The sequence below is a fragment of the Salmo trutta genome, chromosome 26, assembly GCF_901001165.1.
Source record: "Salmo trutta chromosome 26, fSalTru1.1, whole genome shotgun sequence".
In the NCBI taxonomy this organism is placed as follows: Eukaryota; Metazoa; Chordata; class Actinopteri; order Salmoniformes; family Salmonidae; genus Salmo; species Salmo trutta.
Window position 1 is genome coordinate 443,861 of NC_042982.1, and position 27,764 is coordinate 471,624.

The 27,764-nt window shown below is 43.2% G+C and overlaps 1 protein-coding gene across 2 annotated transcripts in view; it reads right to left on the reverse strand.

The window, feature by feature from the left end:
- Positions 1–27,764, reverse strand: part of ostn (osteocrin) — a 42,783-nt gene that overhangs the window by 14,598 nt on the left and 421 nt on the right. Inside the window, exons 1-3 of one of the 2 annotated variants that reach the window (XM_029714268.1) lie at positions 26,714–27,117; positions 1,942–2,040; positions 376–596 (exon numbers count right to left, since the gene is read on the reverse strand). In XM_029714268.1, coding sequence (XP_029570128.1) covers positions 376–596; positions 1,942–2,040; positions 26,714–26,743 — 350 coding nt within the window. In that variant the 5' untranslated portion in view covers positions 26,744–27,117. Of the gene's footprint in view, positions 1–375; positions 597–1,941; positions 2,041–26,713; positions 27,118–27,764 lie in introns of those variants that run through there. The other variant, XM_029714269.1, reaches the window with a different exon arrangement.

The window sequence follows — 27,764 nt, forward strand, 5'->3', positions numbered from 1 at the left end:
CCTCAACTAACCTGTACCCCCGCACACTGACTCGGTGCCGGTACCCCCTGTATATAGCTTTGTTATTGTGTTACTTTTATTATTTTTTACTTTAGTTTATTTGGTAAATATTTTCTTAACTCTTCTTGAACTGCACTGTTGGTTAAGGGCTTGTAAGTAAGCATTTCACGGTAAGGTCTGCACTTGTTATATTCGGCACATGTGACAAATAAAGTTTGATTTCATTTTAATATTCTGTGTCCCGGAAAACTGCCCCAATAACTATATATGTGTAGGTCTGTTCATGTCAGGGTGGAGTACGGAAGTGCTTTACTGATGTCTTATTAAATAGCATCAAAAGTAAAGTCTCTCTCTCTCTAAGTGGTTAGTACCTACCTCTGCTTGGAGCCCTTAGGGTCCATGGTGCTGATGGAGAGGCGGTCCAGTGGAGTGTTGGACCCTGGGAAGCTCCTCTTCATCTTGGTCTCGATGACGTCATTCTCCAGGCGGTCCAGGTGGTCAAGTAGTAGTAACTTGGCCATCATAGCCCCTGCTGCCTTTTGCTCACTGGACCGGGCCTGCAGGCCTGACTCCTCCAGAACCACTGGGTCCAGGTACTACAACAACAGCAATAGGAAAACACAGAAAGTCAATAAGAACTTCTAACACTAAGTTGGAAGTAAACAATGGGAAACATAACAAGGTCTAAAATAACTTTTACCAGAAGGTCAAAGTGGATGGTTAGTCAAGATAATGCGCTCATTAATGTTAGCTGTCACACAAAATGTTTTTGCTTTGTGGTATACTTAAAGTGATACTTAAGGATTTTGGCAATGAGTCCCTTTATTTACTTCCCCAGAGTCAGATGAACTTATGGATACCATTTTTATGTCTCCGCGTGCAGTTTGAAGGAAGTTGCTAACTAGCACTAGCGCAATTGCTAAATTGCATTAGCACAATGACTGGAAGTCTATAGTATCTGCTAGCATTTTGACAGACAGATAGCTAAGCAGACAGACATACAGACAGGGAGCCAAGAAGAAAGACAGACAGATATATAGACAAACAGAATGTCCCCCGTGTACCCCCTCCCTTGTCCCTCTCTGACGTGGCTGTTGTTTCTGCCTCTCCTGGGAACAGCACTGTGTGGTATTTATAGCTCAACCCTGTCAGCGCCACAACGGCGATGAAAGACCGTCATCTCGTCATTTCGTTCCACATAATCAGATCAGGGAGAGAAAATGTTCTGACCATCCCGAGGAGAGACAGAATAACACAGCCACCACCGGCCGTGACCGTGCAGATACAGTACCTTCCCCAACTCTTCTGCCTGGACATCCCTCACTCTGCGTGTGCGCGTGTCCTCAATCACTGACTCACTCATTCACTAACAGCACTTACTTAGCTGGTTGCTCCTTGCACCTTCCACTTGGCCCTAACCCTTCACCCTTCAGTGTTTGTAGATCGGAAGGGTCTGGATAGGTATAAGCAGTGTAATGGAGCTTCCACCATATCACTTCCACCTAACAGAACGGCAAACAACGAAGATCAAGGACTAAGGGGAAGGGGGGCGCTCCTCCCCTCAGCCAGTTTACTATCTTGGGGTGGGAATGAGGAGCACACCACAATTGGGATCCAATAGGATTTGCCTTCTTTCAAATACCTTGAGTGTTTATTTAAGCTTGCATGCCAGATGAACTTAGTTTGCACTTTTGAGACTATTCCATACGTTTCATTGCCCCAAGCAAGCGCAATGAAGCACAGCTTGATACTATTTGAACCCAAGTCTAGACCACACAGGCGCGAGGAGATTTCTATAATACTATTATATTATTATGTTCAGGGTCAGGGGTTCTTCCTGGTCAGGTCACTTGGCCCCAGTTATGCAGTAGTTACTGATACATGGAACTCATGTGTGACCAGGTGAATCCATATAACACACACACACTATCCTGATCTCACCTCTGGGCTCTCCTGGGTGAGGCGAAGGCTGTCTACGCTGCAGTGGAATAGAGTCACCGTCAGGAGACACGAGAGAAGCACACAACTGCACCCCAGCATCTGAAACACACACACACACACAGATCAGGATCAGACATACCCATCTGCACTTTACAGTGTACAGAACATGAAATCAAAGCTATAACGCTGTAACATCTTCACGAATAACAATAATAGTTGTCACATACAGTGAGGGGAAAAAAGTATTTGATCCCCTGCTGATTTTGTTTGTTTTCCCACTGACAAAGAAATGATCAGTCTATAATTTTAATGGTAGGTTTATTTGAACAGTGAGAGACAGAATAACAACAAAAAAATCCTGAAAAACGCATGTCAAAAATGTTATAAAATGATTTGCATTTTAATGAGGGAGATAAGTATTTGGCCCCTCTGCAAAACATGACTGAGTACTTGCTGGCAAAACCCTTGTTGGCAATCAGAGAAGTCAGACTTTTCTTGTAGTTGGCCACCAGGTTTGCACACATCTCAGGATGGATTTTGTCCCACTCCTCTTTGCAGATCTCTCCAAGTCATTAAGGTTTTGAGGCTGACGTTTGGCAACTCGAACCTTCAGCTCCCTCCACAGATTTTGTATGGGATTAAGGTCTGGAGACTGGCTAGGCCACTCCAGGACCTTAATGTGCTTCTTCTTGAGCCACTCCTTTGTTGCCTTGGCCGTGTGTTTTGGGTCATTGTCATGCTGGAATACCCATCCACAACCCATTTTCAATGCCCTGGCTGAGGGAAGGAGGTTCTCACCCAAGATTTGACGGTACATGGCCCCGTCCGTCGTCCCTTTGATGCGGTGAAGTCGTCCTGTCCCCTTAGCAGAAAAACACCCCCAAAGCATAATGTTTCCACCTCCATGTTTGACGGTGGGGATGGTGTTCTTGGGGTCATAGGCAGCATTCCTCCACCTCCAAACAAGGCGAATTGAGTTGATGCCAAAGAGCTCCATTTTGGTCTCATCTGACCACAACACTTTCACCCAGTTGTCCTCTGAATCATTCAGATGTTCATTGGCAAACTTCAGACAGGCATGAATATGTGCTTTCTTGAGCAGGGGGACCTTGCGGGTGCTGCAGGATTTCAGTCCTTCATGGCGTAGTGTGTTACCAATTGTTTTCTTGGTGACTATGGTCCCAGCTGCCTTGAGATCATTGACAAGATCCTCCCGTGTAGTTCTGGGCTGATTCCTCACCGTTCTCATGATCATTGCAACTCCATGAGGTGAGATCTTGCATGGAACTAATTTGTCTAATTTGAGAACTACATATTGAAAATGTAAGTCTGTAAAGTAGAAACCTGAAAAGTATGATATACAGTACCAATCAAGAGTTTGGACACACCTACTCATTCAAGGGTTTTTCTTTATTTTTACTATTTTCTACATTGTAGAATAAAAGTGAAGACCTCAAAACTATGAAATAACACATATGAAATCATGTACTAACCAAAAAAGTGTTAAACAAATCAAAATATCTTTTAGATTCTTCAAATAGCCTTCTCTCAACCAGCTTCACCTGGAATGCTTTTCTAACAGTCTTGAAGGAGTTCCCACATACAGTATGCTGAGCACTTGTTGGCTGCTTTTCCTTCACTCTGCGGTCCAGCTCATCCCAAACCATCTTAATTGGGTTGAGGTTGTGTGATTGTGGAGGCCAGGTCATCTTATGCAGCACTCCATCACTCTCCTTCTCGGTCAAATAGCCCTTACACAGCCTGGAGGTGTGTTGGGTCATTGTCCTGTTGAAAAACAAATGATAGTCCCACTAAGTGCAAACCAGATGGGATGGCGTATCGCTGCAGAATGCTGTGCTAGCCATGTTGGTTAAGTGTGCCTTGAATTCTAAATAAATCACAGACAGTGTCACCAGCAAAGCACCCCTGTAACGTGTGCGCTGGGAGTCGGGAAGCAAGTTCAGGGAGGGAATAATTTAATAAATGAATGAAACATAATACAAAACAAGAAACACAAACAACGCACATAGATGAAACTGAAACAGAAACAATAACGCCTGGGGAAGGAACTAAAGGGAGTGACATATATAGGAAAGGTAATCAGGTAGGTGATGGAGTCCAGGTGAGTCTGACACGGTGGCGCTCTTAACGATGGTGACAGGTGTGCGCCATAACGAGCAGCCTGGAGACCTAGAGCGCCGGCGAGGGAGTATACGTGAAAACCCCCACACCATCACACATGAAGAGATAATCCGTTCACCTACTCTGCGTCTCACAAAGACACAGCGGATCGAACCAAAAATCTTACATTTGGACTCAGAAATTGCAGCCCAAATGAATGCTTCACAGTTAAAATAACATACACATCTCAACATCAACTGCTCACAGGAGACTGCGTGACCAAAGGATAGATTTCTACCGGTGTAGTCTTTTGCTCGTGTTTCTTGGCCCAAGCAAGTCTCTTCTTCTTACTGGTGTCCTTTAGTAGTGGTTTCTTTGCAGCAATTTGACCATGAAGGCCTGATTCATAAAGTCTCCTCTGAGCAGTTGATGTTGAGGTGTGTCTGTTATTTTAACTGTGAAGCATTCATTTGGGCTGCAATTTCTGAGTCCAAATTTAAGATTTTTGGTTCGATCCGCTGTGTCTTTGTGAGACGCAGAGTAGGTGAACAGATTATCTTGAACTCTGTGAAGCATTTATTTTTGGCTGCAATTTCTGAGGCTGGTAATTCTAATGAACTTATCCTCTACAGCAGAGTTAACTCTGGGTCTTCCATTACTGTGGCGGTCCTCATGAGAGCCAGTTTCATCATAGCGCTTGGTTTTTGCAACTGAACTTGAAGAAACATTAAAAGTTCTTGAAATTTTCCGCATTGAGTGACCTTCATGTTTTAAAGTAATGACTGTCGTTTCTCTTTGCTTATTTGAGCTGTTCTTGCCATAATATGGACTTGGTCTTTTACCAAATAGGGCTATCTTCTGTATACCAACCCTACCTTGTCACAACATAACTGATTGGTTCAAATGCATTAAAAAGGAAAGTAATTCCACAAATTAACTTTTAACAAGGCACACCTGTTAGTTGAATGCATTACAGGTGAATATGTACCTCATGAAGCTGGTTGAGAGAATGCCAAGAGTGTGCAAATCTGTCATCAAGGCAAAGGGGTGGTTACTTTGAAGAAACTCAAATATAACATATATTTTGATTTGTTTAACACTTTTTTGGTCACTACATGATTCCAAATGTGTTATTTCATAGTTTTGATGAAAATAGTAAAAATAAAGAAAAACCCTTGAATGAGTAGGTGTGTCCAAACTTTTCACTGGTACTGTATACACAAATGTACAGTCGTGGCCAAAGGTTTTGAGAATGACACAAATATTCATTTCCACACAGTTTGCTGCTTCAGTGTCTTTAGATATTTTTGTCAGATGTTAGTATGGAATACTGAAGTATAATTACAAGCATTTCATAAGTGTCAAAGGATTTTATTGACAATTACATGAAGTTGATGCAAAGAGTCAATATTTGCAGTGTTGACCCTTCTTTTTCAAGACCTCTGCAATCCGCCCTGGCATGCTGTCAATTAACTTCTGGGCCACATCCTGACTCATGGCAGCCCATTCTTGCATAATCAATGCTTGGAGGTTGTCAGAATTTGTGGGTTTTGTTTGTCCACTCGCCTCTTGAGGATTGACCACAAGTTCTCAATGGGATTGAGGTCTGGGGAGTTTCCTGTCCATGGACCCAAAATATTGATGTTTTGTTCCCCGAGCCACTTAGTTATCACTTTTGCCTTATGGCAAGGTGCTCCATCATGCTGGAAAAGGCATTATTTGTCACCAAACTGTTCCTGGATGTTTGGGAGAAGTTGCTCTCGGAGGATGTGTTGGTACCATTCTTTATTCATGGCTGTGTTCTTAGGCAAAATTGTGAGTGAGCCCACTCCCTTGGCTGAGAAGCAACCCCACACATGAATGGTCTCAGGATACTTTACTGTTGGCATGACAAAGGACTGATGGTAGCACTCACCTTGTCTTCTCCAGACAAGCTATATTCCAGATGCCCCAAACAATCGGAAAGGGGATTCATCAGATAAAATGACTTTAACCCAGTCCTCAGCAGTCCAATCCCTGTACCTTTTGCAGAATATCTGTCACGGTTGTCGTCGGTAATGGAGGACCAAAACGCAGCAGGTATGTGTATGCTCATCTTGTTTTTTAATAAAATACAAAATGAACACCAAAATAACAAAGAACGAACGATCAACAAAAAACTGTCTGGTAAGGCACAAGGCTAAACACAGAACACCACCTAATATAGGACTTCCAATCAAAGGCAACACCAAACAGCTGCCTTCAATTGGAAGTCCAACCCCAATTAACTCAACATAGAACCACACACACTAGACTAAACATAGAATACATGAAAACCAAACAGTGCCCAAAAACCCCGGAATAGTTATTCAAACACCCTTTTAACCAACACACCACCCTGAACCACATAAAACAAATACCCTCTGCCACGTCCTGACCAAACTACAATACTAATTAACCCTTATACTGGCCAGGACGTGACAATATCAGTCTGTCCCTGGTGTTTTTCCTGGAGTGAAGTGGCTTCTTTGCTGCCCTTCTTGACACCAGGCCATCCTACAAAAGTCTTCGCCTCACTGTGCATGCAGATGCACTCACACCTGCCTGCGGCCATTCCTGAGCAAGCTCTGTACTGGTTGTGCCCCGATCCCACTGCTGAATCAACTTTAGGAGACGGTCCTGACACTTGCTGGACTTTCTTGGGCGCCCTGAAGCCTTCTTCACAACAATTGAACCGCTCTCCTTGAAGTTCTTGATGATCCGATAAATGGTTGATTTAGGTGCAATCTTACTGGCAGCAATATCCTTGCCTGTGAAGCCCTTTTTGTGCAAAGCAATGATGTCGGCACGTGTTTCCTTGCAAGTAACCATGATTGACAGAGGAAGAACAATGATTCCAAGCACCACCCTCCTTTTGAAGCTTCCAGTCTGTTATTCGAACTCAATCAGCATGACAGAGTGATCTCCAGCCATGTCCTCATCAACACTCACACCTGTGTTAACGAGAGAATCACTGACATGATGTCAGCTGGTCCTTTTGTGGCAGGGCTGAAATGCATTGGAAATGTTTTGGGGGATTCAGTTCATTTGCATGGCAATTAATTGCAATTCATCTGATCACTTTTGTAACGGCTGTCTTCTTCGTCAGATGAAACAGAGAAGTCATCGTCGGAAAAGGTGGACCAATACGCAGCGGAGGATGTGTTCATCATTAGAATTTTTTATGAAAAAGAGAACACTACAAAAATAAACAAAAGACGACAGCAAAACAGTCCTGTCAGGTACAAAACATTAACAGAAACAATTACCCACAAAACCCAAAGGAAAAACATGCTCCTTATGTGTGACTCCCAATCAACAACAACGAACTTCAGCTGTGACTGATTGGGAGCCACACACGGCCCAAAACAAAGAAATACAAAAAACCTAGAAAAAGATCATAGAACGCCCACCCAATGTAACACCCTGGCCTAACCAAAATAAAGAACAAAAAACCCCTCTCTATGGCCAGGGCGTTACAACTTTTCATAACATTCTGGAGTATATGCAAATTGTCATCATACAAACAAAGGCAGCAGACTTTGTGAAAATTAATATTTGTGTCATTCTCAAAACTTTTGGCCACGACTGTACTACAATGATGATGACTATTTAGATTCTTTTTTAATCTGATATTGACAAGACCAGATGTACTCTAACAAATAAAATCAATGTTTATTGGTCGCATGAAACAGATTAGCAGATGTTACAGCAGGTGCAGCGAAATGCTTGTGTTTCTAGCTCCTACAGCGCAGTAATACAACATCAGTTCAATACTATACCAATACGCAAATAATTCAGAAAGCCCAAAACAAGCAAGTAATGCATTCCCTGTACATGTATCCAAAATTGCATTTTTGTTGGGGGGGGTTGCTTGTGCTCTTATGAACTGAACCAAATACAGGACCACTACAATACATAAGTGCAATACAATAATGTAATATAGACCAGGGTTCCCAAAGTGGCGGCCCGCGAGCCAAATGGGGTTTATTTGGCCCCCCAAGTTTAAAAAAAAGTATATGTTTTTTTGTTGGACATGCAGCACTGTAAAAACACCAGGAAATGTTTTGATGGGGGGGTTCCTCTCTTGGTTTTTTCCTAAGTTCTGGCCTTTCTAGGGAGTTTTTCCTAGCCACCGTGCTTCTACACTTGCATTGCTTGCTGTTTGGGGTTTTAGGCTGGGTTTCTGTACAACACTTTGAGATATCAGCTGATGTAAGAAGGGCTTTATAAATAAATTTGATTTCATTTGAAATCAGCTCCAAGTGATTTTTATTTTGGAAATCTGTTCCAAAGTATTCTCACACATAATAGAGAGACGTGATTATATATAAATGTAAGCACAGTTTGAAATTATTATGTTTTAGTCAAATGTTATTTCTGTTTGTGCTTCTTGCGATCAATTTGAAGTCCACAAATGATTTGTAATTACGTTCCGGCCCCCCCGACCATCCGTAGTTGATGATCCCTGAAATACACGATTACAATATATTTGGAAAATGAGCTTACCACCCTCATTCAGGCCATGGATGAGGCATGCAATGATATAAATCCAGGTGCAAAAACAATGAGGACATTAACTGCGATTTTGATGAGAACCTATGGCCAAATGATCAAGACAGATTTGATGCAAACTAGTGCCTGCTAAAAGTAGTTTCGTTAATTTCTTTAATTTGATTACATTGGAAAGATGTTTTCAATGATCACACCTTTGATCATGGGATAGAAATTATGGACATTTAATGTTCAATCAATTTTAATGGGTAGTGCAATTGTATTGCCAACGTGAAAACAGTGTAATGTACTGTAATTTACGGTACTGTATCATATCACATTCAAAGGGCAATTTTGAAACATGTATCTTACATTTTTTGCTATTGGATTAAGTGGTTGTTAAATAACAATTGTATTTTGGTGATTAAACCAATATAGTTATTATATTTCATTGTTAACTTATATTTTGGATCAATGGTTGTGTGGTGAAATATGTCAACAAACAAAATGAATGCACAATGAAAGGTTTTGAATGTAAGACTGACTACATTACAAGTGTTACCAGTTTGGAGATTTGTACTAAGTTTTTAAAAAGTCCCACATACTTGTGAAAATAGTACCAAAGCGATAAAAAATACTAACACATTCACATACCAATTATGAAGTCAGTAGTGTTTCTCTCTCTCTGTGTGTGTGTGTGTGTGTGTACGTGTGTGTGTGTACGTGCGTGTGTGTGTGTATGTGTACGTACGTGCGTGCGTGTGTGTGTGTGTGTGTGTGTAATGTCTGTGTGTACCCCTCTCCAAGATGTCAGATGCAGAAACACTGGCCGTTTTGGGTTACTGCGATATAGAGCCTCCATCTGTGAAAATACTGGGAGCTCGGCATGGCTCGCCGCTCTGAATGTGAGAATGGGGTAGATCCCTTCCCTTAACACAAACACATGACCACAGGATGTAACAGCCAACCCCAGTCTCCCCTAACCCTAGCCTGGAGCAGTGACCGGGTTAGTCCCTCAGCTGACTCTCCTGTGGAAAGAAGCACATCTTGTTGGGACTATAGGGGAGAGTGGGGACACAAGAAACAAGGGACCTCTGTAACAGGGTATGTAGAAATAATCCCTGTTCTCCCCTAGTTCCCTATGGGTGACTTAGTTCCATATACACATGCCTACCGTCTGTCTGTGTTTCACCTATCCGGTATCACTAATATCTTAAGCTATTGGATCACACAGGGGTGGTGTCTCCTGGGACTTACATGGAGATAGTTCCATCATCGGCCTGTGTGGTCTATCCTGCCCTCTTCTGATTACTATGTGTAATAACCCCAGAACTATGATAATGCCACGACAATGCATTTGTGCTCCTGTTGTGAATTTAGTTGTAGTTGTACATACTTACAAGGGTCTGGTGTCAATTTTATCTTAATTATGTCAATTCAAGAACTGAAATTCCTATTGTAATTATGAAGATCATTTTTAATTAGAATTGGAATTTCAGTTTACTTTGTGAATGGACTGACTTCAGATAGAATTGACCACAAGCCTGATACTTAAGTTGTTTTAATAGTCGCTTATCTGTTATCATTTTATACTTCAAACTCTCACTAGAACACTCATTGGCCATGTCCAATTATCTGTACATGCGTTCAGGGTCATTCCTAGCCTTTTGGGGGCCCAAAGCGAGTTTTTCTTGGTAATTTCCTGCAATTCTACAGGTTAACCTGCAGGGCGCAGAGAAAATGTTGTCCTCCGCTTTCTCTCTGTTTGATGCACTGGTGTGTGACTCGGCTGTGTGTTGCTTGTGTATTTGCCATTTCACTGGCTGTGCTTGTTTCGGGAGGCAATGTGTGGGCTGTATTTGTGAACCCACTGTAGCTAAAAGCAAACTTTTAGAAAATTCCTGTCAAGAAGAGAGACATGTAAGCCCAGCTAGGCAAGCTAGCCTAGCTAGCCTGTAGTTTAATATGCAGGTTACTAACTAATGTTTTCAACGCTGCAGGAGCTGTGTTTATTTTGCTCTATTCTGGGACTATGTGGACCGTCCGGACATTCAATGTAGCAAATGTTTGCCTGCAGAAGACTACAGGGGAGAAGTGGCTACTCTTAGCAAATAAGTAGCGAACTAACACATGCTACTGGTCAATCCATGCCCACCTACTTTCTCTTTCTCTTCTACTCCAGTAGCTGGATGCCGCTCTGGCCAAGTGAGAGTGTATGTGTTTTTAGTAGGGATCCCCATTAGCTATTGCCAAGGCAGCAGCTACTATTCCTGGGGTCCAAAGACATTAAGGCACTTATATTTCATATAAAACAGAATGTAAAACAGTACATCATATAACGTATGACGCTACAAGCTTGGCACACCTGTATTTGGGAAGTTTCTCCATTCTTCTCTGCAGACCCTCTCAAGCTCTGTCAGGTTGGATGAGGAGCGATGCTGCACAGCTATTTCCAGGTCACTCCAGAGATGTTTAATTGGGTTCAAGTCCGGGCTCTGGCTGGGCCGCTCAAGGACATTCAGAGACTTGTCCCGAAGCATTTTACATTTACATTTTAGTCATTTAGCAGACGCTCTTATCCAGAGTGACTTACAGTAGTGAATGCAGTAGTGAATGCATACATTCAGCGTTGTCTTGGCTGTGTGCTTAGGGTCATTGTCCTGTTGAAATGTCAACCTTCGCTCCAGTCTGAGGTCCTGAGCACTCTGGATAATAATGTTCCTCCCTCATGATGCCATCTATTTTGTGAAGTGCACCAGTCCCTCCTGCAGCAAAGCACCCCCACAACATGATGTTGAAACCCCCTTGCTTCACGGTTGGGATGGTGTTCTTAGGCTTGCAAACCTCCCCCTTTTTCCTCCAAACACAACAATGGTTGTTATGGCCATACAGGTCTATTTTTGTTTCATCAGACCAGAGGACATTTCTCCAAAAAGTACAATCTTTATCCCCATGTGCAGTTGCAAACCATAGTCTGGCTTTTTCATGGCGGTTTTGGAACAGTGCTGAGCAGTCCTTGCTGAGCGGCCTTTCAGGTTATGTTGATATAGGACTCGTTTTACTGTGGATATAGATACTTATGTACCCGTTTCCTCCAGCATCTTCACAAGGTCCTTTGCTGTTGTTCTGGGATTGATTTGCATTTTTCGCACCAGAGTACGTTCATCTCTAGGAGACAGAACGCGTCTCCTTCCTGAGCGGTATGACAGCTGCGTGGTCCCATGGTGCTTATACTTGCGTACTATTGTTTGTACAGATGAACGTGGTACCTTTAGGCGTTTGGAAATTGCTTTTCCCATGATGTCAAGCAAAGAGGCACTGAGTTTGAAGGTAAGCCTTGAAATACATCCAAAGGTACACCTCCAATTGACTCAAATGATGTCAATTAGGCTATCAGAAGCTTCTAAAGCCATGACATCATTTTCTGGAATTTTCCAAGCTGTTTTAAGGCACAGTCAACTTAGTGTATGTAAACTTCTGACCCATTGGAATTGTGATACAGTGAAATATCTGTCCGTAAACAATTGTTGGAATAATTACTTGTGTCATGCACAAAGTAGATGTCCTAACCAACTTGCCAAAACTATAGTTTGTAACAAGACATTTTTAGAGTGGTTGAAAAACGAGTTTTAATGACTCCAACCTAAGTGTATGTAAACCTCCGACTTCAACTGTATGTTGTACTGTGTTCCTCCGATAGTCTGTTCTGGACTTGGGGATTGTGAAGAGAACTCTGGTGGCATGTCTTGTGGGGTATGCATGGGTGTCCGAGCTGTGTGCTAGTAGTTTAAACAGACATCTCAGTACATTCAGCTTGTCAACACTTCTTACTAAAACAAGTAGTGATGAAGTCAATTTTTCCTCCACTTTGAGCCGTGAGAGATTGGCATGAATATCATTAATGTTAGCTCCCTGTGTACTTTTAAGGGCAAGCCATGCTGCCCTGTTCTGAGCCAATATTCCCTCTTTGTGGCATCTGACCACGCGACTGAGCAGTTGTCCAGGTGTAACAAAACTAGGGCCTGTAGGACCTGCCTTGTTGATAGTGTTGTTAAGAAGGCAGAGCAGCGCTTTAATATGGAAAGACTTCTCCCCATCTTAGCTACTGTTGTATCAATTTGTTTTGACCATTCCAGTTTACAATCCAGGGTAACTCCAAGCAGTTTAGTCACCTCAACTTGCTAATTTTCCACATAATTAATTATGAGATGTAGTTGAGATTTAGGGTTTAGTGAATGATTTGTCCCAAATACAATGCTTTTAGTTTTTGAAATATTTAGGACTAACTTATTCCTTGCTACCCATTCTGAAACTAACTGCAGCTCTTTGTTAAATGTTGCAGTCATTTCAGTTGCTGTAGCAGCTGACGTGTATAGTGTTGTGTCATCCGCATACAACAACACACTGGCTTTACTCAAAGCCAGTGGCATGTCGTTACTAAAGATTGAAAAAAGAAAAGGTCCTTCACAGCTACCCTGGGGAATTCCTGATTCTTCCTGGATTATGTTTAAGAGTCTTCCATTAAAGAACACCTCTGTGTTCTGTTAGACATTATAGCAGGGGGTGTAAAGCCATAACACAGACATTTTTCCAGCAGCAGACTATGATTGATAATGTCAAAAGCTGCACTGAAGTCTAACAAGACAGACCCCACAATCATTTTATCATCAATTTCTCTCAGCCAGTAATTTGTGTAAGTGCTGCGTTTGTTGAGTGTCCTTCCCTATAATCATTTTGAATGTCTGTTGCCAATTTGTTTACTGTGAAATAGAATTGTATCTGGTCAAACAAAATTTACTGAGGGTTGGTAACAGGCTGATTGGTCAGCTATTTAAGCCAGTAAAGGGGTTTTTCCTATTCTTGGGTAGTGGAATAACTTTAGCCTCCCTCCAGGCTTGAGGGCACATACTTTCTAGTAGGGTTAATGTTGCAATATTGTCCACTATTATCCTCAGTAATTTTCCATCCAGATTGTCAGACTCCGGTGGCTTGTCATTGTTGATAGACAACAATATATGTTTCACCTCTTCCACACCTACTTTACGGAATTCAAAAGTACAATTCCTGTCTTTCATAATTTGGTCAGATATACCTGGGATCTTTAGTTTCAGCGTTTGTTGCTGGCATGTCATTCCTAAGTTTGCTTATTTTGCCAATGAAAAAGTAATTAAAGTAGTTGGCAATATCAATGGGTTTTGTGATGAATGAGCCATCTGATTCAATGAATGATGGAGCCGCGTTAGCCTTTTTTCCCAAAATGTAATTTAAGGTGCTCCAAAGATTTTTACTATCATTCTTTATATCGTTTATTTTTGTTTCATAGTATAGGTTATTTTTATTTAATTTCATAACAGGATTTCTTAATTTGCAGTATGTTTGCCTTCCCTGTAGCTCAGTTGGTAGAGCATGGTGTTTGCAACGCATGGTGTTTGCAATGCCAGGGTTGTGGGTTTGATTCCCACGGGGGAGCCATGTATGAAATGTATGCATTCACTACTGTAAGTTGCTCTGGATAAGAGTGTCTGCAAAATGACTAAAAAAGTTTTTTTGTTTTTTTTTAAAAGCATTTGGGCTGCCAGACTTATTTGCCATACCTTTTGCCTCATCCCTCTCAACCAGACAATTTTTTTAATTCCTCATCAATCCAAGGGGATTTAACCGTTTTTACAGTAATTTTCTTAATGGGCACGTGCTTATTAGTAACTGGAATAAGCAATTTCATAAATATGTAAATTGCAGCGTCTGGTTGCTCCTCATTACACACCTGTCACGAATCCCACCGAAGGTGGCTCCCCTGCCTGCTCGGGCGGCGCTCGGCGGTCGTCGTCACCGGCCTACTAGCCGCCGCTGATCCCTTTTTCCTTTTCGTTTGATATGTCTTATTGTTTGCACCTGTTCCTCATTTGGTTCTTTTGATTTTTGGTTATTTAAGCCTGTTTAGCCCACCCAGGTTTGTGCGGGATTATTTAGCGTCAGGTTGTGTTTTGTATTTGGATGTGCTGGCGATCAACTATTGTTATTTTTTATGCATGCTGTGTACCTGTTGTTCTGGGCACTTTGCATTTTTCACGCCGGTTGTGTTGGCGTCGATCGTGTTGTGTTTTATGGAATAAACACACAGTTCCTTACCTCTGCTCTCTGCGCCTGACTCCTACCACCACTCAACTACTGACAGAATCCCGCACCAGCTATGGAGTCAGCAGGAGCAGCCTCCCCTCCTCTCCCATCGATGGAGGAACGGGTCCTCCATCATACCACCATCCTCCACCGAATCGGCTCAGCGATGGACCAGATGATGGAGAGGATGGACCGATGGGAGAGGAGTGGCCTCCCTACCGCATCCCCAGCACCAATTCCCCCTCCACCATCTACCCCTCCACCGACGTCCATACCCGGAGCCTTGCGCCTGGCTCTCCCCAGGGAGTACGATGGGGCGGCGGCTGGGTGCCAGGGGTTCCTGCTGCAGTTGGAGTTGTACCTGGCTACCGTTCGTCCGACTCCCTCGGGAGAGGAGAGCGTAAGCGTCCTCGTCTCCTGCTTAACGGGACGTGCCCTGGAGTGGGCCAACGCAGTGTGGTATGGCCCAGACTCGGCAAGGGATCACTACCCCGAGTTCACCTGCCGTTTCCGGGCCGTGTTCGACCACCCAGTAGAGGGCCGGGCGGCGGGTGAACGGCTGTTCCACCTGCGGCAGGAGACGAGGAGCGCACAGGACTTTGCTCTGGAGTTCCGGACCTTGGCTGCTGGAGCGGGGTGGAACGACAGGGCCCTGATGGACCACTATCGGTGTAGCCTCCGGGAGGACGTCCGCCGTGAGCTAGCCTGTCGGGACACTACCCTCTCACTAGATGAACTAATAGACATGCCGTATGGGTTAAAGAATGCTCCAGCCGTCTTTCAATCCTTTGTTGACGAGATTCTCAGGGACCTGCAAGGGCAGGGGGTGGTGGTGTATATTGACGACATCCTGATCTATTCCGCCACCCGCGCCGCGCATGTCTCCCTGGTGCGCAAGGTGCTTGGGCGACTGCTGGAGAATGACCTGTACGTTAAGGCTGAGAAATGTGAGTTTTTCAAACGAGCCGTTTCCTTCCTGGGGTATCGCATTTCCACCTCGGGGGTGGTGATGGAGGATGACCGCGTTAAAGCCGTGCGTAATTGGCCGACTCCGACCACGGTAAAGGAGGTGCAGCGCTTTTTAGGGTTTGCCAATTACTACCGGAGGTTTATCCGGGGCTTTGGTCAAGCTGCTGCTCCCATTACCTCACTGCTGAAGGGGGGTCCGGCGCGCTTGCGCTGGTCAGCAGAGGCGAACAGAGCGTTCAGTCGCCTGAAGGAGCTGTTTACCGACGCTCCAGTGCTGGCTCATGCGGATCCCTCTTTGGCATTCATAGTGGCGGTGGACACGTCCGAGACTGGGGTGGGGGCCGTGCTATCACAGCGCTCGGGCACGCCACTCAAACTCCGCCCGTGCGCTTTCTTTTCTAGGAAGCTCGGGCCGGCGGAGCAGAACTATGACGTGGGGGACCGGGAGTTGTTAGCTGTGGTCAAGGCTCTGAAGGTGTGGAGACATTGGCTTGAGGGGGCTAAGCACCTTTTCCTCATCTGGACTGACCACCGTAATCTCGAGTACATCCGGGCAGCTAGGAGACTGAATCCGTGTCAGGCCAGGTGGGCCATGTTCTTTACCCGTTTCCGGTTCACGATCTCTTATCGGGCAGGTTCACAGAACACGAAGGCCGACGCACTGTCCCGCCTATATGACACCGAGGAGAGGGCCATCGATCCGGCTCCCATCCTTCCAGCGTCGTGCTTGGTAGCTCCGGTGGTATGGGAGTTGGACGCGGAGATCGAGCGGGCGTTACGGTTGGAACCTGCACCATCGCAGTGTCCGGCAGGTGTTCAGTATGTGCCGCTTGGTCTCCGTGATCGATTGATTCGATGGGCCCATAATCTCCCCTCTTCGAATCACCCTGGGATCGAGAGGACAGTGCGGAACCTGAGGGGGAAGTACTGGTGGCCCACCTTGGGTAAGGACGTGCGGTTTTATGTTTCCTCCTGCTCGGTGTGCGCTCAGAGCAAGGCTCCTCGACACCTGCCTAGAGGGAAATTACACCCCCTTCCCGTTCCACAGCGGCCGTGGTCACACTTGTCAGTGGACTTCCTCACTGACCTTCCCGTATCTCAGGGGAACACCACTATCCTGGTCGTTGTGGATCGGTTCTCGAAGTCCTGTCGTCTCATCCCGTTGCCCGGTCTCCCTACGGCTCTGCAGACTGCGGAGGCCCTGTTTACCCATGTCTTCCGGCACTACGGGGTGCCCGAGGACATCGTTTCTGATCGGGGTCCCCAGTTCACGTCCAGAGTTTGGAGGGCGTTCATGGAACGTTTGGGGGTCTCGGTCAGCCTGACCTCGGGTTTCCACCCCGAGAGTAATGGGCAGGTGGAGAGAGTGAACCAAGAGGTGGGTAGGTTTCTAAGGACGTATTGCCAGGACTGGCCCAGGGAATGGGCGAGGTACGTTCCATGGGCAGAAATAGCCCAAAATTCTCTACGTCACTCATCAACCAACATGTCACGGTTCCAGTGTGTGTTGGGCTACCAGCCGGTCCTGGCTCCATGGCACCAGAGCCAGACCGAGGCTCCTGCGGTGGAGGATTGGGTGCAGCGCTCGAAGGACACTTGGAGAGCCATCCAAGACGCACTCACAAAGGCGAGTGGACGGCAGAAGAAGACCGCTGACCAGCACCGCAGTGAGACCCCTGTGTTTGCACCAGGGATCGAGTCTGGCTCTCGGCTAGAAACCTGCCCCTCCGCTTGCCCTGCCGGAAGCTTGGCCCGCAGTGTGTAGGGCCGTTTAAAGTCCTGAGGAGGATAAACGAGGTGTGTTACCGGTTACAACTTCCATCTTACTACTGTATTAACCCCTTGTTTCATGTGTCTCTCCTCAGGCCGGTGGTGGCTGGTCCCATGCAGGAAAGTGAGGTGCCGGAGGTTCCTCCACCCCCGCTGGACATTGGGGGGTCCCCGGCATATAAGATACGCGCCATTCTGGACTCCAGACTTCGGGGGGGGGCCTATAGTACCTCGTCGACTGGGAGGGGTACAGCTCCCCACTACTGAGGGAGTTCCACTGCCTTCATGGGGATCGCCCTGCGCCTCGTCCTCCTGGTCGCCCTCGAGGTCGGTGGCGGCGCGCTGCAGGAGCCGCGCGTCAGGAGGGGGGTACTGTCACGAATCCCACCGAAGGTGGCTCCCCTGCCTGCTCGGGCGGCGCTCGGCGGTCGTCGTCACCGGCCTACTAGCCGCCGCTGATCCCTTTTTCCTTTTCGTTTGGTATGTCTTATTGTTTGCACCTGTTCCTCATTTGGTTCTTTTGATTTTTGGTTATTTAAGCCTGTTTAGCCCGCCCAGGTTTGTGCGGGATTATTTAGCGTCAGGTTGTGTTTTGTATTTGGATGTGCTGGCGATCAACTATTGTTATTTTTTATGCATGCTGTGTACCTGTTGTTCTGGGCACTTTGCATTTTTCACGCCGGTTGTGTTGGCGTCGATCGTGTTGTGTTTTATGGAATAAACACACAGTTCCTTACCTCTGCTCTCTGCGCCTGACTCCTACCACCACTCCTAGCAACTACTGACAACACCACATACCAGCAAATATTCCACTTACGGTAAGTGGGGAAATAAGTATAGCCAGTTACAATTCTAATGGCTTAGCAGATAATAAAAAAAGAAGATACATGTTTACCTGGCTAAAAGCGAAAGAATATAATATCTAATGTTTACAGGAAACTCATTCTACAAATATAGATGAGGTTGGGTGTAAAAAAGGACTGGGAGGGAGAAATATATTTTTGTCATAGGCAAAAGAAACTCAAAAGGGGTGATTATACTAATTCATATACATTTTTATCCGATTGTGCAAACTGTGCAAAAAGATCCTCAAGGAAGATGGATTCTTTTAAATATTCTATCGGACCAAAAACTGATCTGGCTAATTCATCTATATGGGCCAAATAATGATGATCCACACTTCTTCCAAAACATGTATAATAATCTATTAAACTCACAAGCAATGGATGAATCTATTATTTTGCTGGGAGATTATAATACGGTTTTAAGCACCTCAATGGATCGTAAAGGAAATCACACTACAAACTATCCCCTTCAAGCACTTAAGGAGATCACGAAGATCATGGATACATTAGAACTAGTGGATATATTTAAGCTGAAAAACCCTCCCCTAGTGAGATATACATGGAGAAGGCTTAATCAAGCTAGCCGTCTTGATTACTTCCTAGTCTCATTCTTGCTGGCATCAAAAGATTAAAAAAGTATTAATAGGAGACCGAATGCGATTGGATCCCCATTTAATTGGCCTCCATATAACTCTTACAGAATTTCCACGTGGACGGGGATTTTGGAAATGTAATCAAAGCCTATTGGATGACAATTTGTTCTTAACTAAGACAAATAATTCATAATTGACTTTTTTTTGTACAACATAGGTACAGCAGATCCCCTTATTGTATGGGACACTTTTAAATGTACTTTTAGAGGCCATTCAATACAATACTCATCATTAAAACAAAAGCAGTTTAGGTCAAAAGAGATTAGACTAATAAAGGAAATAGAGGAATTAACAGTGCAGGTACAGTTGAAGTCGAACATTTACATACACTAAGGTTGGAGTCATTAAAATTTGTTTTTCAACCACTCCACAAATTTCTTCTTAACAAACTATAGTTTTGGTAAGTTGGTTAGGACATCTACTTTGTGCATGATACAATAAATGTTTCCAACAATTGTTTACAGACAGATAATTTCACTTATAATTCACTGTATCACAATTCCAGTGGGTCAGAAGTTTATAAACATTAAGTTGACTGTGCCTTTAAACAGCTTGGAAAATTCCAGAAAATGATGTCATGGCTTTAGAAGCTTCTGATAGCCTAATTGACATCATTTGAGTCAATTGGAGGTGTACCTGTGGATGTATTTCAAGGCCTACCTTCAAACTCAGTGCCTCTTTGTTTGACATCATGTGAAAATCAAAAAAAATCAGCCAAGACCTCCAAAAAAATTGTAGACCTACACAAGTCTGGTTCATCCTTGGGAGCAATTTCCAAACGCCTGAAGTTACAACGTTCATCTGTACAAACAATAGTACGCAAGTATAAACACCATGGGACCAAGCAGCCGTCATACCGCTCAGGAAGGAGACACGTTCTGTCTCCTAGAGGTGAACGTACTTTGGTGTGAAAAGCGCAAATCAATTCCAGAACAACAGCAATGCACTCTGTGAAGATGCTGGAGGAAACAGGTACAACAGTATCTATAGCCACAGTAAAATTAGTCGTATATCGACATAACCTGAAAGGCCGCTCAGCAAGGAAGAAGCCACTGCTCCAAAACCGCCATACAAAAAGCCAGACTACGGTTTGCAACTGCACATGGGGACAAAGATCGTACTTGGTGAAGAAACGTCCTCTGGTCTGATGAAACAAAAAAATAACTGTTTGGCCATAATGACCATCATTATGTTTGGAGGAAAAAGGGGGAGGCTTGCAAGCCTAAGAACACCATCCCAACCATGAAGCACGGGTTGGTAGCATCATGTTGTGGGGGTGCTTTGCTGCAACAGGGTCTGGTGCACTTCCCAAAATAGATGGCATCATGAGGGAGGAACATTATGTGGATATATTGAAGCAACATCTCAAGACATCAGTCAAGAAGTTAAAGCTTGGTCGCAAATGGGTCTTCCAAATTGACAATGATCCAAAGTTGTGGCAAAATGGCTTAAGGACAACCAAGTCAAGGTATTGGAGTGGCCATCACAAAGCCCTGACCTCAATCCCATAGAAAATTTGTGAGCAGAACTGAAAAAGCGTGTGCGAGCAAGGAGGCCTACAATCCTGACTCAGTTACACCTGCTCTGTCTGGAGGAATGGGCCAAAATTCACCCAACTTATTGTGGGAATCTTGTGGAAGGCTACCCAAAATGTTTGACCCAAGTTAAACAATTTAAAGGCAATGCTACCAAATACTAATTGAGTGTATGTACACTTCTGACCCACTGGGAAATAAAAGCTGAAATAAATCCCTCTCTACTATTATTCTGACATTTCACATTCTGAAAATAAAGTGGTGATCCTAACTGACCTAAAACAGGGAATTTTTACTTGGATTAAATGCCAGGAATTGTGAAAAACTGAGTTTAAATGTATTTGGCTAAGGTGTATGTCAACTTCCGACTTCAACTGTAGATGGTAATGGCAACTGTACTATAGAGGCACAAGATAGGTTAGATGAAAAACAAAAATAAATGGAGGTACTTATGCAAGAACGATGAAGTGTAATGTATTACAAATTATTAAGAATTGGATGGGAAAATGATGTTGGAAAATTGTGAAAAGGCACAACATTTTTTTTGAATCTTCAACATAGAAAATCTACGAACAATAATTTTCAGACACTCGTTACAATTGACGGAGTCATCCATGATTCACCAAATTACATTTTGAAAGAGGAAGCAAAATATTTTAAGCATGTTTTCTTTTCAGTCTCCTCCATTTCCACTGAATGATGTTAACTGTGCAGATTTCTTTCCTAATAATAATAATAATAATAATAATAATAATGTAAAATTGACAAATTTACAGAAAGACCTGTGTGAAGGCCAACTTACAGAAGAGGAACTTTTTGAGACAATAAAATATTTTCTGTCTGGAAAAACACCAGGGCTGATGGTATTGCCGGTAGAGGTATATCAGACCCTTTTTGATGTACTCAAAGATCGATTATTAGCATGTTTTAAGTACTCAACAAGAAGGTCTGATCTCATTACTGCTAAAACAGGACCCAGGTGGTAAGTATAAAGATCCAGTCCATTTAAAAAATGTGAGGCCTCTTACACTTCAATATTGTGATGCGAAAATCCTGGCAAAATGTATAGCAAATAGAATAAAAAAGGTTTTTCCAGATACTGTTCGTCCTGATCAGACAGGTTTTTTACATGGATGAGTGAGACTCTTATACAATGGGTTAAAGTTATGTACAGCAACCCGAGATGTAAAATAGTAAATAATGGTTACTTCTCAGAAAGTATAGAGCCTTTAAGAGGGGTAAAACAAGACTGTCCGTTGTCTCCATATCTATTTATTATAGCCATTGAAATGCTAGCAATTAAAATTTGATCCAACAAGAACATCAAGGGGTTAGAAATCCAGGGCATAAAAAGTGTCAATGTATGCCGTTGACTCAAGTTTTTTCTGAAGTCTGCAATCTGGATCCCTGCACAGTCTCATTGAAGATCTTGATCACTTTTCTAGCCTCTCTGGACTAAAACCTAATTATGACAAGTGTACCATATTGCGTATTGGATTGTTAAAAAACAGAGTGTTTACATTACCTTGTAGTTTATCAATAAATGGGCGGATGGTGAAATAGACATGCTTGGTATTCACTACTTGGTATTCAAAAAATATAATTGAACTTACCACAATCAATTTCAATAGAAAGTTAGCAAAAACGGATAACATTCTGCAACTAGCTAGCTAACGTAAGCTGGCTGGCTCGCTTGCTAACCATATATGTATTCCAGTAATAATATTTGCATCTCAGAGCCATTTCCTTTGCAAGTTATAATCTAATGTTTGTATTTGTATGTATTATGGATCTCCATTAGCTTCTGCCAAGATTAAGGCTGTTATACAAATTTAAAAACATTACAATACATTCATTACAGAATTCCCAACACACTGTGTGCCCTCAGGACCATACTCCACTACCACATATCTACAACGCAAAATCCATGTGTATGTGCGTGTATAGTGCGTATGTTATCATGTGTGTGTACGCATGTGTCTGTGCCTGTTTGTGTTACTTCACAGTCCCCGCTGTTCCATAAGGTGTATTTTTACAATCTGATTCTACTGCTTGCATCAGTTACCTGATGTGGAATAGAGTTCCATGTAGTCATGGCTCTATGTGGTAGAGTGCGCCTCCCATAGTCTGTTCTGGACTTGGGGACTGTGAAGAGACCTATGGTGGCATGTCTTGTGGGGTATGCATGGGTGTCCGAGCTGTGTGCTAGTATTTTAAACAGACAGCTCAGTACCTTCAGCTTGTCAACACCTCTTACAAAAACAAGTAATGAGGAAGTCAATCTCTCTTCCACTTTGAGCCATAAGAGATTGACATGCATGTTATTAATGTTAGCTCTCCGTGTACTTTTAAGGGCCAGCTGTGCTGCCCTGTTCTTTTATCTTTTTTAATTTTTAATTTCACCTTTATTTAACCAGGTAGGCTAGTTGAGAACAAGTTCTCATTTACAACTGCGACCTGGCCAAGATAAAGCAAAGCAGTGCGACACAAACAACAACACAGAGTTACACATGGAATAAACAAGCGTACAGTCAATAACACAATAGAAAAAAGAAAGTCTATATACAGTGTGTGCAAATGGCGTGAGGTAAAGCAATTAATAGGCCATAGTAGCAAAGTAATTACAATTTAGCAAATTAACACTGGAGTGATAGATGTGCAGATGATGATGTGCAAGTAGAAATACTGGTGTGCAAAAGAGCAGAAAAGTAAATAAAAACAATATGGGGATGAGGTAGGTAGATTGGATGGGCTATTTACAGATGGGCTACGTACAGCTGCAGCGATCGGTTAGCTGCTCAGATAGCTGATGTTTAAAGTTAGTGAGGGAAATATAAGTCTACAGCTTCAGCGATTTTTGCAAGTCCCTCTTTGTGGCACCTGACCACACGACTGAACAGTAGTCCAGGTGCAACAAAACCAGGGCCTGTAGGACCTGCCTTGTTGATAGTGTTGTTAAGAAGGCAGAGCAGCGCTTTATTATGGACTGACATCTCCCCCTCTTAGCTGCTGTTCTATCAATATGTTTTGGCCATGACAGTTTACAATCCAGAGTTACTCCAAGCATTTTAGTCACCTCAACTTGTTCAATTTCCACATTATTAATTACCAGATGTAGTTGAGGTTTAGAGTTTAGTAAATGATCTGTCCCAAATACAATGCTTTTAGTTTTTGAAATATTTAGGACTAACTTATTCCTTACTATCCATTCCAAAAATAACTGCAGCTATTTGTTAAGTGTTGCAGTCATTTCAGTCCCTGTAGTAGCTAACGTGTATAATGTTGTGTCATCCACATACAACGACACACTGGCTTTACTCAAAGTCTGTGGCATGTCGTTAGTAATGATTGAAAAAAGCAATGGGCCTAAACAGCTACCCTGGGGAATTCCTACTTCTACCTGGATTATGTTTGAGAGGCTTCCATTAAAGAACACCCTCTGTGTTCTGTTAGACAAGTAACTCTTTATCCACATTATAGTAGGGGGTGTAAAGCCATAACACATACTTTTTTCCAGCAGCAGACTGTGATCGATAATGTCAAAAGCTGCACTGAAGGCTAGCTAACATTGAACCTGGTTGGTTTGAGACCTGCAGAGTCATGCAGGGTAGAAACGTCATGAGTTTGGATTATGGTTCTTTGTTTAGCTAGCTAGCTACATGTCTTAACAAAAGACTTCACTATGCAAGTAACCATTTCAATAGAATGTTCATGATGTCAATGCGACAACTGTTGATAGACGTAGCTGGTAAATACGCTCTGGCTATCTACTCTGATTTCAGAGCACTCTCGTCTGAGTGTGCCAGAACGCAGGATAACTGACGAATTTACGAATGCTCAACAACCTTTGAATATGGCCAGTGTCAGTAAACGTTGGCTAAAAAACATAATAAATTGTTGCCAGCAGCACAGTTGCAGTCACCAACGCTCTGGATAACATAAAAATAGCCTAACCTGTTCTGCTAGGGTGAGTAAAATGGTCAATATTTAAAAAGGAATAGTTTCGCCATATAAAAAAAGAGTTCAGTTCACGTAACGGAGGGACAGACTTAAATGAATCACTAACCACATTAAATAAATAATCATCTTTAGAAATGACTTTGTCAAAGCAACACACTAACTAGGGCAGAAATGTTGGGGTTAAGTGGGTTAAAACGTCCTAGAAGTGACACATGGTTGATGGAGGGACATGTCAAAATGTGGAAGTTTGGCACTTTAGCAAGTCTTTATTCATATGAAAAATCAGATTTATTGAATTCACCATGTGGTTGGTTTATATTAAAGGGCACTATACTATAGTATACTATTGATCCTCATTCTCCCCTACACACACTTGGCAACTTACTATTACTACTCCTAGCATCAGGCTTTCTTAACACTGTCTGGATACACATATGTACACACACACTACTCTACCCATTCTCACTTAATACTCCACACTCTAGCCTGGTTTATACCTGGTGCTAACATGCGTCCTTTGTCCAACACTTACTAATCAACACAAGCTATTAGACCCGGTCTCAGGGATGGATAACTCTGGAGATCCTTTCGATCTCCACTGAGTTAGGTAAATCTGCTTCTAGTTTTTTTGCGCCCATTATGTGAAACAATTTACAGAGCTGGAATGATCTCCAAAGCTCTCTAAATTTGGAGGAGTTTGTGCCTCCAGGAATATTTTTTATGAAGAATGTGTTTGTTTTATATTATTTTGTGTATTAATGTGTATATTGATGTGTATAGTGTATATTGATGTGTATGCATCAGCATTTCTCCCTGTCAGAATAAAGATTAAATAAAATAATGAATAAAATAAAAACACTGTAGAATTCAAAGGACGATTTCCTATTCTCTAATACCAATAGGTATTAAAACTCCTTCACACCGTTTTTACCATACATGTAGTATTCCTCTACAAGGGTCCAACTAATACCCCAAAACTACCCCAAATTACTCAAAACAGCTACCCAAAACAGTAGGACCCCTCTACAACAAACACTCTGCTGCTGTCCAAACTTTCAACACCCTTCACTCGCTTCCAATAGCCATAACCAACCTTTGGCACTAACGAGAGAAACATTTGATGGTCCAATTTAAAAATGGAATATACCCAGAACACATGATGTATGGGATTTGAGCAATTAAACACATGATTTGAGCAATTATACACTCCCATCATTAAATGTACAAAAACTTAGTTCCACACATGGATATCTAATCTTTATCTAGTCTATATCTATCTATACCAAGTGTATCAGTCTACCCCGAGAGCACTTGCATCCTGGTCCAAATGACCAAGCAGTAAATCAACTGAAAAGCTGGTAAAAATAACTAAATGTCTCTATTGGTCCATAGAATACCTTTTGGAACACCTTTCTCAAACTGTAAAATCACGCGGACCTGTTTGAAACCATGTCGTGTTCAATTCCCCCAAGGTTTTCACAGTGTATGTTTTAGACTTGTCTGGCAAAGGGTATTGTCTAGCAACATCAGCTAATTTTAGCATTTTCCATTCCCGAAAATAAACACCTCCACCCATCACATGCACTCTCTCCCCAATGTACGTACACCAACATTCTCTCAAAGACACACTCACACTCTCCATATGTCACAGACATTCTTTACGCACACACAAAGACACTCAAATTCTTCCATTCACAAAAATACAGATACAATTCAAAGATCAAACAAATGTTCTCACTAATTGTGAACTTAGGCAAGGTCTACAACCACCATTTAACAAAACTGTCACTCATCATTCATTCATCTTTCTTCTACTGTATTCTATATTGCACACATGAACAACATCTCTCAAGAACACCTGCACACATACACATAGGTGTGATGAACATACACTCTTAGAAAAAAGGGTTCCAATAGGGTTCTGGGGCTGTCCATGTAGGGGAACCCTTTTTGGTTCCATTTAGAACCCTTTTTTGTTTCTAGGTAGAACTATTTTGGGTTCCATGCAAAACTCTATGTGGAAAAGGTTCTACATGGAACCCAAAATGGTTCTACCTGGAACCAAAAGGGTTCTAGTTGGAACCAAAAGGGGTTCTTTGAAGGGTTCTCCTATGGGGACAGCCAAAAAAACATTTTTGGTTCAAGATAGCACCTTGTTTTTCTAAGAGTGTACACACCTGCGCTACATTCATGCATTTATGTATACATATATCCATGCATGTCTGAGCACCCACTTGTGCACAGAGAGCCCCATTCGTTCTATTGTACTCGATCGTTCTATTGTACTCACCTTTGGTTTTAGACAGTCTGGAACACACATATACACACACAGGAGAAGAGAGAGGATGTTGAAAAGTTCCTGGAATTTCTCACGTTCCAACTTTTCCCTCCCTTTGCTTGTTCCTGGTGTTGACTTTCCCCATTTTATAGGCTCTCCTCTGGAATCTCCACTCCAATCGGTGGTCGCGATTCCTCTGACATCATTTCTCCTCGTTTTCCACTGCTCCACTGCTCCTTGCCCTAAACCCTCTCACTCTGACACTTTCATCCTCATCACCCCAGGGCTGGGGCTATTACCTGCTAATGGGAACTCTGGGGAGTAGCTGGGTGGCCGGGGGAGGTGAGGGCTGTTGTCCCCCCCTCCCTCTACTGGGCAACAGAGTTAATGTCCCAGAAATCAGAGGGAAAGGTCAGGTCCCGTTGCCTGATGAGGTGCATGCTGTCGGAATGACGGTCCTTAAAGCCACAGAGGCGAGCGGGCGATGTAGGTAGAGAGATCAGAGGAGGAGAGTGTGTAGGCGACAGGCAAGGTTTATCTTTCCATACTGCCTGCGGTTGATCAGATCGCCTGCAGATGATCAGATCGCTCAGCCCAGGCTTGTATCTCCCCTGTCCGAAATAAAGTCATGATAGCTACTCCTTGTCTAAACTAAAGTCAGATCCTCCTGACCTATACACTGACTGTACACTATGTAGCCTAATATCATGCCCAATGAACCATCTAGGGCTCTGTCTGTCTGTCTGTCTGTCTGTCTGTCTGTCTGTCTGTCTGTCTGTCTGTCTGTCTGTCTGTCTGTCTGTCTGTCTGTCTGTCTGTCTGTCTGTCTGTCTGTCTGTCTGTCTGTCTGTCTGTCTGTCTGTCTGTCTGTCTGTCTGTCTGTCTGTCTGTCTGTTTATCTGAGCTAAACCTGTGGATCCTGTGTCCCTCTATGCCCAACTCCTGGACCTCCAACTTAACTTGTCTTCAGTACAAACTCACATATCATGTCGGTTGATCTCAACAACAAATCCAGGCTTGACCAAACCAAAACCTAACCATTGTAAAACTGGTCCATAAGAGT